General features: G+C 45.8%; 2 protein-coding genes across 2 annotated transcripts in view; one reads left to right on the top strand and one right to left on the bottom strand.

The window, feature by feature from the left end:
• The window catches only part of LOC307208896 (uncharacterized protein), a 42614-nt gene extending 40505 nt beyond the window's left edge, over positions 1-2109 (bottom strand). The window contains exon 1 of the mRNA XM_079963922.1: positions 1832-2109. The gene's annotated coding sequence lies outside the window, so the exon portion shown is untranslated. The remainder of the gene's footprint in view (positions 1-1831) is intronic.
• A 4089-nt stretch (positions 2110-6198) lies between these two features.
• Positions 6199-12580, top strand: LOC307208547 (uncharacterized protein). Its single transcript, XM_079963237.1, has 2 exons — positions 6199-6425; positions 10365-12580. Exons 1-2 carry the CDS (start codon positions 6380-6382, stop codon positions 12479-12481), a joined length of 2163 nt encoding a protein of 720 aa, XP_079819363.1. The 5' UTR covers positions 6199-6379; the 3' UTR covers positions 12482-12580.
• Positions 12581-13588: the final 1008 nt, after the last annotated feature.

The raw sequence follows: 13588 nt of genomic DNA, 5'->3' as shown, positions 1-13588 counted from the left end.
TTGTTAAAGCTGAAATGTGATGAGATATGTATTTTTATGATGAAAATTAATAAAAAAATTATAAAAATATTCGGGGCGGTTCCAGAGGCAAAATTTTCTACCTCCATCCAAGGAAACAACAGGCAAGATCAAGGGCCAGAGAGAGGCTTGGAGGGCCGCAGTTAGTGCCCCCTACCATGAGGCCTGAGGTTCCCCACTCCTGATTCAAATCTTCATGAGTGGCGTTGACAGCCTTCCTAGTAGATAGCAAGATAGCGGTACTGGCAGGGTCCCCGGTCCTGATTCCCTCTACCTGATTTGGTGACCCAAGGAGAGATGGCTGAGCATGAATCGTCAGCACAGTTTCATCACCTGCGAGAGACAAAGAGGTCAGGAATGTTGGAAGGTCAACAGCAGGGATCATGCAGTTTATCAGCTAAGGGTTAAATCTGGTAGTGTTTAAAGAGAGCTGGCCAAGAGGGGTGGGCGGAGCTGCTGCTTAGCAACCAAGCAAAGCGGCATGACCTTCACTGAGGAAACGTGCTCGGATTGGCTGGGTGGTTCTGAGGGAGCTTTCCTCTGCTATGTTTGGATGAACGTCTCCCTGCTTCTGCTTGTTTTTTTCAGGAAAGTGATATCGGCTCTTTTCACAGTAGCACGTGCTTGTCACGTAGACAAGAAGTTTGGGGTCAGTTTAGCACAAGGGTCAGCAATCTTTTTCAGCCATGGGCCGGTCCACCGTCCCTCAAATCATGTGGTGGGCCAGACTATATTTTTTTGGGGGGGGTAATGAATGAATTCTTATGCCCCACAAATAGCCCAGAGATGCATTTTAAATAAAAGCACACATTCTGCTCATGTAAAAACACCAGGCAGGCCCCACAAATAACCCAGAGAGGCATTTAAAATAAAAGCATTCTTTTTTAAAATTCATATTCTTGATTGATTAAAAAATTTACATGTCTGTACAAACATTATGTACTATCTCTGAACAGGTAAAAATAGAAAATTATATAAAATAGAACATTTATAAAGAAAGAAAGAAAAATAAAGAAGTAGCAAAGATAAGAAACAAAGAAATAATAATAAAAATAATAAAAGACAAAGTCCTGGAGTGTCCGCGGGCCGGATTGAGAAGGCGATTGGCCGCACCTGGCCCCTGGGCCATAGGTTTCCTGCCCCTGGTTTAGCAGATGGATGGCCTTATTTCATATGTCCCCTTTGATCCTGCAACCTGAGGGACTGGCACTCAGACAAGTGCCACATCATGCTCATCTTGAACTTGCAAGGAGCCATTCTTCTGGTCGAAGGTGCCCCATCTATGCTTACTCCGTAAGGCGGTTTCTCCGTCACCCTCCTGTTTGATAGGCCACCGCAAGGAACGTTTCCTTGGCCTCAGAGAAATCTCCTCCTGCCTCTGCAGTTCGTTCCTTTACCTGAAACAGCAATGAGGACTAGGATCAAAAATAAAATTATAAGAGGGAAAACACTTTTGGGGGAGAGTTGAGACAATCTAGAAGACTTTGGGCAATTAGTGAAACGTTTTAGGGTCTCTCCCCCCCCCCCCACTTTACCAGCTCCTGGGAAATATCTCAGGTGAGGATGTATTTTAATTGATTGTCTGATTTTATGTTAATGTGTTATACATTTGATGTTAGCCGCTCTGAGCCCGGCTTCGGCTGGGGAGGGCAGGATATAAATAAAACATTTATTATTATTATTGTTGTTGTTGTTGTTGTTGTAAACATTTTTTATTATTGTTGTTGTTGTTGTTGTTGTAAACATTTTTTATTGTTGTTGTTGTTGTTGTTGTTGTTGTTGTTGTTGTTATCTCAGTGAAACTGTCTCTCACCTGCTGCTCCTGCTGCTTCTGGTCCTCTGCCCGACTCAGGAGGAAACCTTTGGCCAGGGCCACCGCCTGGGAACTGGTCTCCGCTCCATTCCCTGACCCAGTTCTCCATCTCTGGGGGGAGGACAGCCAGGAACTGCTCCAGGATCACTAAATCCAGGATCTGAGTCTTGGTGTGTCTCCCCGGCTTCAGCCACTGACGGCAGAGATGGTGGAGTCCGCTGCAAACCTCTCAGGGTCCCTCGGCCTCCCGGGAGCAGAAATGCCAGCATTGTACGTCTAAGCTGAGGGTCTCTTCCTCACCTGTGTTGTTCTGCGTGGTTCTTTCCCAGAATCCTGCACTGCGTTCAGCCGACAAGCACAAGCCTCTCTTCCTTCTTCAGGGCCAAAGGAGTCACGTTTCTCCACGGAGGCTGAACCAGCTCCTCCCGTTTCTGCCAGTTTCTGTCTCAAGGTGGAGATTCTCCTCATCTGAGGGGCCGCCAGGTCCTGCAAAGCCAAGAACAAATTATTGATGAGTAAATGGTTGCACTGTTGGGCAGGAGATTTTCCCTGAGCAACTGTGGATGAGCCCATCTCGCCACCAGGTTAGAGAGTGCGGAGATTTGAAGATGGACTACAAACCTGAGGGAGGTTCCTTTATTTAGGTGAAACTCAAAAAATTAGAATATCATGGGAAAGTTCATTTATTTCAGTAATTCAGCTTAAAAGGTGAAACTAATATATGAGATAGACTCATGACATGCAAAGTGAGATACGTCAAGCCTTTATTTGTTATAATTGTGATGATTACGGCTGATGCAAGCCCCAAATTAACAATCTCACCTGTATATACTGCCCTACATGGAGAGTTACAGCTCCGAGAGTGAAGAAGAAGAAGAAGGGGGGGGGGGGAGAAGAAGGAAGAAGAAGAAGAAGAAGAAGAAGAAGAAGAAGAAGAAGAAGAAGAAGAAGAAGAAGGAGGAGGAGGAGGAGGAGGAGGAGGAGGAGGAGGAGGATGTTATTATTTATACCCTGCCCATCTGGCTGGGTTTCTAGCATATAGAAAACATAATAAAACATTGGCTTTTACCCTGACCCTCGATGTCATGCCCTCCCCTCCCAGAGAGACGATGCCCCTGTGACTCAGGACAGTGCTTGTATAACAGAGACATTCGTGTTAGCCTGATTTCCCCACTACTTCATAAGTACCCAGGACGCGCAGGGCAATTCTATGCCTCCCTGCTGCTCTCAGGTATCCATCCTGCTGTGACTTGCAATGTTGCTAGATTCTGCACAGCAGTGCTCAAAATTTGCCAGGGGATGATCTGTGCCACAAATGAACATATCAGAGTGCTCTGTAAATTGATAGTTAAAAGTCTTTCATATATCAACCTTTTATGCTCTTCCCCACACACCCAATGCTCCTATCCCTTCTTTTAGATTAATTTAAAGGTAAAGGGACCCCTGACCATTAGGTCCAGTTGTGGCTGACTCTGGGGTTGCGGCGCTCATCTCGCTTTATTGGCCGAGGGAGCCGGCGTACAGCTTCCAGGTCATGTGGCCAGCATGACTAAGCCGCTTCTGGTGAACCAGAGCAGCGCACGGAAACGCCATTCACCTTCCCGCAGGAGCGGTACCTATTTATCTACTTGCACTTTGACGTGCTTTCGAACCACTATGGACCGACCAACGGGAGCTCACCCCGTTGTGGGGATTTGAGCCACCGACCTTCTGATCGGCAAGTCCTAGGCTCTGTGGTTTAACCTATTTTAGCTTCCTTTAAATTTTTAATAGACTTTTATATTCACCTTTTCATACCTTGTAGCTTTCCAAAACGCTTTTCAAATTTTAAATGACTGTATCCCACCCTTTTATGCTGGTTTATGATGGTAATAAAAAAATTGTATTGTAATAAAACACCAAACATTAAAAACTTCCTGATACAGGGCTGTGACTTCCCAGGGAATGCTGGGAACTTTAGCTCTGTGAGGGCAAATATATCTCCTAACAACTCTGCTTAAGAAACTATGCTTCCCAGGATCCCCGGCGGGGGACAACGATGACGGCATTATTGTTTAAAATGGTTTGATACTGCTTTAAATGTATAGTTCAGATGGGGCGTTATCAGGTCTACAGGCTGACCTCGTGCATACAACACGATCCACCCTAATTTGTATACTTCTTCGCCTTTTTCTATTTCCTTATCCTGCGTCCCCTGCTCTGAATAACACCTTGCCACTATTTTGTGATGTTTTGTAAGGCCTAATAAAGTTATTGTTCAACTAAGTTGTGCAGGGTTTCGGGGTGGGCTGGCGAAGCACAATTTGTTTGGCACAATTTATTTGGCTTCTGAAATCACTGCTATGCCATGAGGACTGAGAACGTCTTGAAAAAGGAAAGCCCAGATTGCTCTCTAGAATCTTTTGCAGCCTTCTAGGGTTTATACCTTTTGCAGCCTTCTAGGGACGCAGGTGGCGCTGTGGGTTAAAGCTTCAGCGCCTAGGGCTTGCCGATCGAAAGGTCGGCGGTTCGAATCCCTGCGGCGGGGTGCGCTCCCGCTGCTCGGTCCCAGCGCCTGCCAACCTAGCAGTTCGAAAGCACCTCCGGGTGCAAGTAGATAAATAGGGACCGCTTACCAGCGGGAAGGTAAACGGCGTTTCCGTGTGCGGCTCTGGCTCGGCAGAGCAGCGATGTCACGCTGGCCACGTGACCCGGAAGTGTCTCCGGACAGCGCTGGCTCCTGGCCTCTTAAGTGAGATGGGCGCACAACCCCAGAGTCTGTCAAGACTGGCCCGTACGGGCAGGGGTACCTTTACCCTTACCTTTAGGGTTTATACTGTCCTGCCACCGTCCTGCCAGCCTCTGGAACAGGTAGGCCCACCTCCAGTGGGTCACCCCCTTTGGGAGCAGTCCGTTGTTCCGTCTTCTCCAGGCTCAGCTCAGCAAACAGCAAAATCAAGCCAATATGTACCTGCTGAGGCCGACACTCAGGGAACCAGGCGGTGGGCCTTCTTGGTGGTGACGCTCGCCCTGTGGAACATCTTCCCATCAGGTGTCAAGGAAATAAACAACTGACTTCTAGAAGACATCTGAAGGCAGCCCTGTTTAGGGAAGTTTTTGATTTTTGGTGTTTTAAAATTTTGGCGTCTCCACCCCCATTGTTCTGCGCAGACACTGAGGTCCAGCGCTGAGTGCCTTCTGGCGGTTCCCTCCCTGCGAGAAGCCATGTTACAGGGAACCAGGCAGAGGGCCTTCTCGGTAGTGGCACCCGCCCTGTGGAACGCCCTCCCACCAGATGTCAAAGAGAAAAACAACTACCAGAAGACATCTGAAGGCAGCCCTGTTTAGGGAAGCTTTTTAATGTTTAATAGGTTATTGTATTTTAATATTCTGTTAGAAGCCGCCCAGAGTGGCTGGGGAAACCCAGCCTGATGGGTGGGGTATAAATAATAAATTATTATTATTATTAATTATTCTGTTGGGAACCGCCCAGAGTGGCTGGGGAAATCCCACCAGATGGGAGGGGTATAAATTATTATTATTATTATTATTATTATTATTATTATTACTTGGGAGGAAGCTCCTTTCAGCCAGGCTCCTCTTTGTTTTTCTAGCTGTGTCTGCTTCCTCACCCACCCTCTCCAAATGGGCAGAAGCAGCAAGGAGAGGGAGCCTATGTGGTGGACGTGTAAAAAAGTAAAGGGCTTCTGGGAAATGATATGCAATGAACTTTTAAGAATTCTTAAAATTACCTTTGTTTAAAAAAACCAGAGGCTTTTTTACTAGGTGTAATAGTAGGAGAATTGCCAAGGAAGCAAGAGACTGTTTATTTATGCTTCTACAGGGGCCAGGTGCTACTAGCCCAGATGTGGAAAGAAGAAAGAAGAATGGGAAACTCAAGATGATGGACTTTGCCGAAATGGCTAAACTAACCGTGAAGATCAGTTCACCTGGCGTGCTCTGGTCCAGGGGTCACGAAGGGTCGGACACGACTAAACGACTAAACAACAACAACAACAACAACTATCAAGATCAGGCACTAAGATGAGAAAAAATTCAGTCTAGAATGGGAAAGCTTTATGGACTATTTTAGAGAACACTGTAAAAACATTAGCAGCTTTGGTGTAACATTGATGAACTAAGAATAGAATTAGGAGGGGAAAAAGAAGTTGAAATTATTTGGAGAAATATAATTATATGCAAGGAGAATAAAGGGGGGGAATGGAAACCAGGGGGGCAAGGGGAAAAGCCATTTATTGCAAATTTGGATTGGATATCTATGTACCAAAAGGAAAAATGTTAGTTTGAAAATTGAAAATAAAAAAATATATATTTTTAAAAATAGTTTAGAAAACGTTTTTGGGGGCGCGTGCAGCTGATCCAGCGGGGCTTTCCGGAGGCGAGACCAGCGCCTCTCCTCGCTCTCTGCCCGGAGAAGCCCAGGGGCTCCTGCCGCTCGGCTCCGAAACGGTTAAGAGCAGCGGCGACAGAGCTGAGATTCCTAGAGCGGAGAAAAAAGGCTGTCGGGAGAATAGCAGCTTCCGCTTCCTGTCCCGCTTCGGGGGGAAGATGCCGAACACGGCGGCGGCTGTTCTTCCTCGCGGAGGCGCTGGAGGTGCGTCATATCATTATGTATTACAACTGGGGGGGGGGATGGAGTGGGGGCGCTGCTGGAAGGAGTTGTGGGGAGGGATTAAAAAAAAAACCCGTTAGGCAAAGCGTTTCAATGTAAGTTTTTTTCTGCGTCTCCTTTTTCTCGTCGTCAGTTTATCCAGATTTTCACATGTTATTATTTTTTAAGACCTCTTGAAAATTGGTCAGCATTTTGTTGCAGATTTCTCCTAATGGACACGCATTTGCAAAGGGTATTTCCCCAAATATTTACATTTACCATAATTAATGCATTCTGTATATAATTCCGCTAAAATAATGCATTTATAGGGCTTTCCCCCTTTGTATGGGGGTAGGAACTCTTTTCCCAATGGAAGGGAGGATCTTTCTCCTGCTCTCCTCCCTGCAGGTGAGGGACCTTCCTTGGGCTCCCCATAGGGCTTGGGGTCAAGGCAAACCCTTAAGCACTGAAAAACCTTCTGCTGGGGCTCCCCCTGGAACTTGTAATCATTTTTATCCGGCCTGATTTTATTATAATTTATTAAAATTGTATACCTCCCTATACCCACAGGCCTTTGTTGTTGTTGTTTAGTCGTTTAGTCGTGTCCGACTCTTCGTGACCCCATGGACCAGAGAACGCCAGGCACTCCTGTCCTCCACTGCCCCCCGCAGCTTGGTCAGACTCATGCTGGTAACCTCGAAAACACTATCCAACCATCTCGTCCTCTGTCGCCCCCTTCTCCTTGTGCCCTCCATCTTTCCCAACATCAGGGTCTTCTCCAGGGAGTCTTCTCTTCTCATGAGGTGGCCAAAGTACTGGAGCCTCAGCTTCACAATCTGTCCTTCCAGTGAGCACTCAGGGCTGATTTCCTTCAGAATGGAGAGGTTTGATCTTCTTGCAGTCCATGGGACTCTCAAGAGTCTCCTCCAGCACCAGAATTCAAAAGCATCCATTCTTCGGCGATCAGCCTTCTTTATGGTCCAGCTCTCACTTCCATACATCACTACTGGGAAAACCATAGCTTTAACTATACGGACCTTTGTTGGCAAGGTGATGTCTCTACTTCTCAAGATGCTGTCTAGGCCTGTCATTGCCCTTCTTCCAAGAAGCAGGCGTCTTTTAATTTCGTGGCTGCTGTCACCATCTGCAATGATCATGGAGCCCAAGAAAGTAAAATCTCTCACTGCCTCCATTTCTTCCCCTTCTATTTGCCAGGAGGTGATGGGACCAGTAGCCATGATCTTCGTTTTTTTGATGTTGAGCTTCAGACCATATTTTGCACTCTCCTCTTTCACCCTCAATAAAAGGTTCTTTAATTCCTCCTCACTTTCTGCCATCAAGGTTGTGTCATCTGCATATCTGAGGTTGTTGATATTTCTTCCGGCAATCTTAATTCCGGCTAGGGATTCATCCAGCCCAGCCTTTTGCATGATGAATTCTGCATATAAGTTAAATAAGCAGGGAGACAAAATGCAGCCTTGTCGTACTCCTTTCCCAATTTTGAACCAGTCAGTTGTTCCATATCCAGTTCTAACTGTAGCTTCTTGTCCCACATAGAGATTTCTCAGGAGACAGATGAGGTGATCAGGCACTCCCATTTCTTTAAGAACTTGCCATAGTTTGCCATGGTCGACACAGTCAAAGGCTTTTGCATAGTCAATGAAGCAGAAGTAAATGTCTTTCTGGAACTCTCTAGCTTTCTCCATAATCCAGCGCATGTTTGCAATTTGGTCTCTGGTTCCTCTGCCTCTCCTAAATCCAGCTTGCACTTCTGGGAGTTCTCGGTCCACATACTGCTTGTAGAATTTTAAGCATAACCTTGCTAGCGTGAGAAATTAGTGCAATTGTGCGGTAGTTGGAGCATTCTTTGGCACTGCCCTTCTTTGGGATTGGGATGTAGACTGATCTTCTCCAATCTTCTGGCCACTGCTGAGTTTTCCAAACTTGCTGGCATATTGAGTGTAGCACCTTAACAGCATCATCTTTTAAAATTTTAAATAGTTCAGCTGGAATACCATCACTTCCACTGGCCTTGTTATTTGCAGTGCTTTCTAAGGCCCATTTGACTTCACTCTCCAGGATGTCTGGCTCAAGGTCAGCACAGGCCTTAGGGCAGGATAAAATTGCAATATAAAAACTAAAAGTACATAATCAAAACATAAACAAAATCAACCCAATAACACCCCCCCAAAAAAACCACACACATTTTAAAACATTTGTGTTTCAATTAAATACAGCAGTTTCTGCAAGAGGAGTTCTGGGCAGAAGAGGTTAAAAAAAAAGGAAAAACAAGCAACTTCAAGTCCACATTAAAATTCCAAGCGTGGCTAAGGCCTTACTTAGACAGGCTACTACTATTACTACTACTACTACTACTACTATTACTACTACTACTACTAACACCCCTGAGACCCTCTCCCACCAGTGTCATGCCTCGGTATTGGACTGGATGAAAGCCAACAAATTGAAGCTCACTCCAGATAAGAGTGAGGCTCAGTTAGTGGGTGGTTCCCTAGAGCAGATGGCTGGAAGGTCGCCTGCTCTTGATGGGGTTACACTTCCTCTGGAGGAGCAGGTTCGTAGCTTGGGGGTTCTCCTGGATCCTTTGCTGTTGCTCGAGGCTCAGATGGCCTGTAGTGCCTTCCATCACCTTTGGCTGGTAGCCCAGCTACACCCCTTTCTCGACAGGGATAGCCTATCTACCTTTGTCCATGCTCCGGGAACTTCAAGGTTAGATATAGATATGCGTTATACGTAGGGCTGCCTCTGAAGACAGTTTGGAAACTTCAGCTAATGCAGAATTCAGCGGCCAGGTTGCTCACCGGAGTAAGACGGTTTGAGCATATTACCCCCATCCTGGTCCGACTGCACTGGCTACCAGTTAGTTTCAAGGTGCTGGTTTTGACCTATAAAGCCTTACATGGCTCAGGATCACAATACTTCAAGGGCTGCTTCTTTCCATATGAACCTAGCCTGATCCTGAGGTCCTCCTTCGTGGGCCTCCTCCTCACGTGGTCTGGAGGGTGGCAAGACGAGAACAGGGCCTTCTCTGCAGTGGCTCCCTGTCTGTGGAATGCTCCCTGTCTGTGGAAGTTCACCTGGCGCCTTCCTTATACTCCCCATGAATCAGAGCTTGCCTTGGAAACTCTCTTTCCTCTCAAAGCTTCTCCTTTTTTATGTCCATGGAGCTTTCATGGCATAATACTGGAGTGGGTTGCCAGTTTCTTCTCAGGTGGATCACATTTAGTCTAAACTCTCGGCTAACCTGTCTGTCTTGGGTGGCCCTGCATGGCATAGGTCATAGCTGACTTATTCAAGCCCCTTCGCCACGACAAGGCAGTGATCCATGAAGGGGTATATACCTTTAGGTGCCATGCAAACATGTTCCTTTTTAACCAGGTTTTTGCTTGATATGTTTGACATCCTATAGTCTTTTTCAAACGTGGCTCTTTTTTGGGGGGTGTTATTGGGTTGTTTTTATTCTGATTATATATGATGTGATCTTTTCTGTGAACCATGCTGAGTCCTCCGGGTGTAGGGCAGTATATAAACTCAATAAATAATAATACCATATTAATGCAATACTAATACTTTCATTATTTGTACCCCATGGATCCGACTGGGTTGCCCTAGCCACTCTAGCTGCCTTCTAACAAATATAAAAGCATAATAAAACATTTAAAACTTCCCTCTACATGGCTGCCTCCAGTTGTCTTCTAAAAGGTGTATAGTTGTTTGTTTCCTAGACATCTGACGGGATAGCTTTCCACAGGGTGGGCACCACTACCAAGAAGCCCCTCTACCTCGTTCCCTGTAAGTTCCCTTCTCACAGTGAAGGAACTGCCACAAGGCCCTGGGACCTGGATCTTGGTGTCCTGACTGAATGATTGGAGTGAAGACATTCCTTTAGCATTTCATCAGTTTGCCTTTTTATTCCATCAGGAGATGTTGAAGGGATGCTGGCAGAAGGGGAACAATCAGAAATGTCACCAAAAGGATCCAAAGAACAAAGGAATCGGAGGGTTCAAGATGGAGGCAGCAGGCGAGAGGGGAGACGAAAGCAGAAGCCGGCGGGTGACTTTGGTACGTCTCAGGGTGGTGAATATCAAATTCACAGAGAGTGGAAAAAGCATGAATGCACCGTGTGTGGAAAGAGATTTGGTCGTCGCTCAACTCTTACTATACATCAAAGAGTACACACAGGGGAGAAACCGTATACATGTTCAGAGTGTGGAAAGAGCTTCAGTCACAGTACTGCCCTTATCTTGCATCGAAGAACTCATACAGGAGAGAAACCATATATATGTTCCGAGTGTGGAAAGAGCTTCAGTGAACGTGGTCATCTAACTAGGCATCAAAGAACTCATACAGGGGAGAAACCATATATATGTTCCGAGTGTGGAAAGAGCTTCAGTGAACGTGGCAAGCTTACTAGGCATCAAAGAACTCATACAGGGGAGAAACCGTATAAATGCTTGGAGTGTGGAAAGAGCTTCAGTGACAGTGGTACCCTTACCTTGCATCAAAGAACTCATACAGGGGAGAAACCGTATACATGTTCAGAGTGTGGAAAGAGCTTCAGTGACAGTGGTACCCTTACCTTGCATCAAAGAACTCATACAGGGGAGAAACCGTATACATGTTCAGAGTGCGGAAAGAGCTTCAGTGACAGTGGTACCCTTACCTCGCATCAAAGAACTCATACAGGGGAAAAACCCTATACGTGTTCTGAATGTGGAAAGAGCTTCAGTCGATGTCGCCAGCTTACCTTGCATCAAAGATCTCATACAGGGGAAAAACCATATACATGTTTAGAGTGCGGAAAGAGCTTCAGTCGATGTGGCCAGCTTACCTCGCATCAAAGAACTCATACAGGGGAGAAACCGTATACATGTTCAGAGTGTGGAAAGAGCTTCAGTCAGAGTAGCAACCTTAAGTTGCATCGAAGAACTCATACAGGGGAGAAACCGTATAAATGCTTGGAGTGTGGAAAGAGCTACAGTCACTGTGGTAGCCTTACCTTGCATCAAAGATCTCATACAGGGGAAAAACCGTATACATGTTCAGAGTGTGGAAAGAGTTTCAGTCACATTGGTGCCCTTGCCTTGCATCAAAGATCTCATACAGGGGAGAAACCGTATACATGTTCGGAGTGTGGAAAGAGTTTCAGTCACATTGGTGCCCTTACCTCACATCAAAGATCTCATACAGGGGAAAAACCGTATACATGTTCAGAGTGTGGAAGGAGCTTCAGTAAGAGTAGCTCCCTTAAGTCGCATCAAAGAACTCATACAGGGGAGAAACCGCATACGTGTTTGGAGTGTGGAATGAGCTTCGCTCGCAGCAATTCGCTTACTAGACATCAACAAACTCATCGAGGCAGCAAACCTTGTAAATGCTGGGAATGTGGCAAGAGCTTCAGTCGCATCGACTACCTTTCCTCGCATGAAAGAATTCATATAGGGGAGAAACGATATACATGTTTGGAGTGTGGAAAGAGCTTCAGCCAGAGTTCCAGCCTTACCTTCCATCAAAGATTGCACACAGGAGAGAAACCTTATAAATGTTTGGAGTGTGGGAAGAGCTTTAGTCGTGGTAGCCAACTCAGGTTGCATCAAAGAACTCATACAGGGGAGAAACCGTATACATGTTCGGAGTGTGGAAAGAGCTTCAGTTGCAGTAGCTCCCTTACGTTGCATCAAAGAACTCATACAGGAGAGAAACCGTATACATGTTCGGAGTGTGGAAAGAGCTTCAGTCGCAGTAGCTCCCTTAAGTCGCATCAAAGAACTCATACAGGAGAGAAACCGTATACATGTTTGGAGTGTGGAAAGAGCTTCAGTCACCATAGCGCCTTTAAGCCGCATCAAAGAACTCATACAGGAGAGAAACCGTATACGTGTTCGGAGTGTGGAAGGAGCTTCGGTCACCATAGCGCCTTTAAGTTGCATCAAAGAACTCATACAGGAGAGAAACCCTATACATGTTCGGAGTGTGGAAAAAGCTTCAGTCGTAGTAGTAGCCTTACTAGCCACCAAAGAACTCATAGAAACTCATAGAACTCTTAGAAATGTTTGGCGTATGGAAAGAATTTCAGTGGCAGGGGCTCCCTTCCTAAACAGTACAGAACTCGTACAAGGGAAACATCTTAGAAAGGGTTGGCGTGTGGGAAGATCTTTAATCATATCAAATAACTCCTACAGAGAGTAAACCAATGATCGTGTTCTGGTCCCCCCAGGACAGCCATTATTGGAGTGGAAGAACTTTCTGACAGTGAGAGCTGATTTGACAATGGAACAGTCTCCCTCGGGAGGTGGCGGGCTCTCCTTCCTTGTAGGTTTTTAAGCAGAGGTTGGATGGGCTTCTGCTATGGATGCTTTAGCCAAGATTGCTTCATTGCTGGGGGTTGGACTAGATGACCCTTGGGGTCCCTTATAACTACAGTTCTATGATTCTATATACACCAGAACCATCATCTGCTAGACAACTGTTGTCACAAGCTTGGCAAGTCCAGAGATATACTTGATCATCAGATAATGCTAATATTATTCACTTGGAATGTGCTGTTTGAATCCATATACAATTCTAGGTGCCTGTTTTATAGTTTTGCTTTTCATATCCTAATTCTCATCTGCTGTTATATGTAGCATTCCCAAAGGAAGGAAGGATTGGACTCTGATTAATAAAATACACACGAGGCTTGACCAGCAAGACTTTGGGAGGGGTGCATATAATAATCCCCCCCCGTTGGCCCAGGTTGTTTTATTCACAACAGAACTTTTTACACAGTGTTCGTAAGAACCGATCAGATTTCCTCTGAGCATTTCAAAAAACCCCACGTGGGACAAGGTCAGATCAGTAAAGGAAGGAAGGAAGGGTAGTATTCACCATCTCTTCCTGAACTCTCTTCCTGAACTCTCTTCCTGGCCCTAAGATCTATCTAAAGATTAACAAACTACATCAAAGTAACCTATTAACTTTATGACCTAGGGTGCCTGGTGCAGCAACTGGTCTGTGTCCTAGAATGCTTATACGTGCTTGTCAGACATAGAGAAATGGGCAGTAGAGAAAAATGGCGTAGATGCAGAGGCTTGTGGGATTTAATCAGGAATTTTTGTCAATGAATCAAACCCAGTCAGCGCACTGCTTTCATCGCGGACACAATG

The sequence above is a fragment of the Podarcis cretensis genome (assembly GCF_951804945.1).
Source record: "Podarcis cretensis genome assembly, chromosome: 2".
NCBI lineage: Eukaryota > Metazoa > Chordata > Lepidosauria > Squamata > Lacertidae > Podarcis > Podarcis cretensis.
The sequence above is the reverse complement of the archived record's forward strand: the minus strand, read 5'-3'. Positions and strand labels throughout refer to the sequence as shown.

Excerpts from the sequence above, each read along its gene's own strand:
- LOC307208547 (XM_079963237.1), top strand. The coding sequence starts at position 6,380 with ATGCCGAACACGGCGGCGGCTGTTCTTCCTCGCGGAGGCGCTGGAG. Across the intron at positions 6,426-10,364 it reads TCCTCGCGGAGGCGCTGGAG|GAGATGTTGAAGGGATGCTG; the intron begins GTGCGTCATATC and ends TTATTCCATCAG.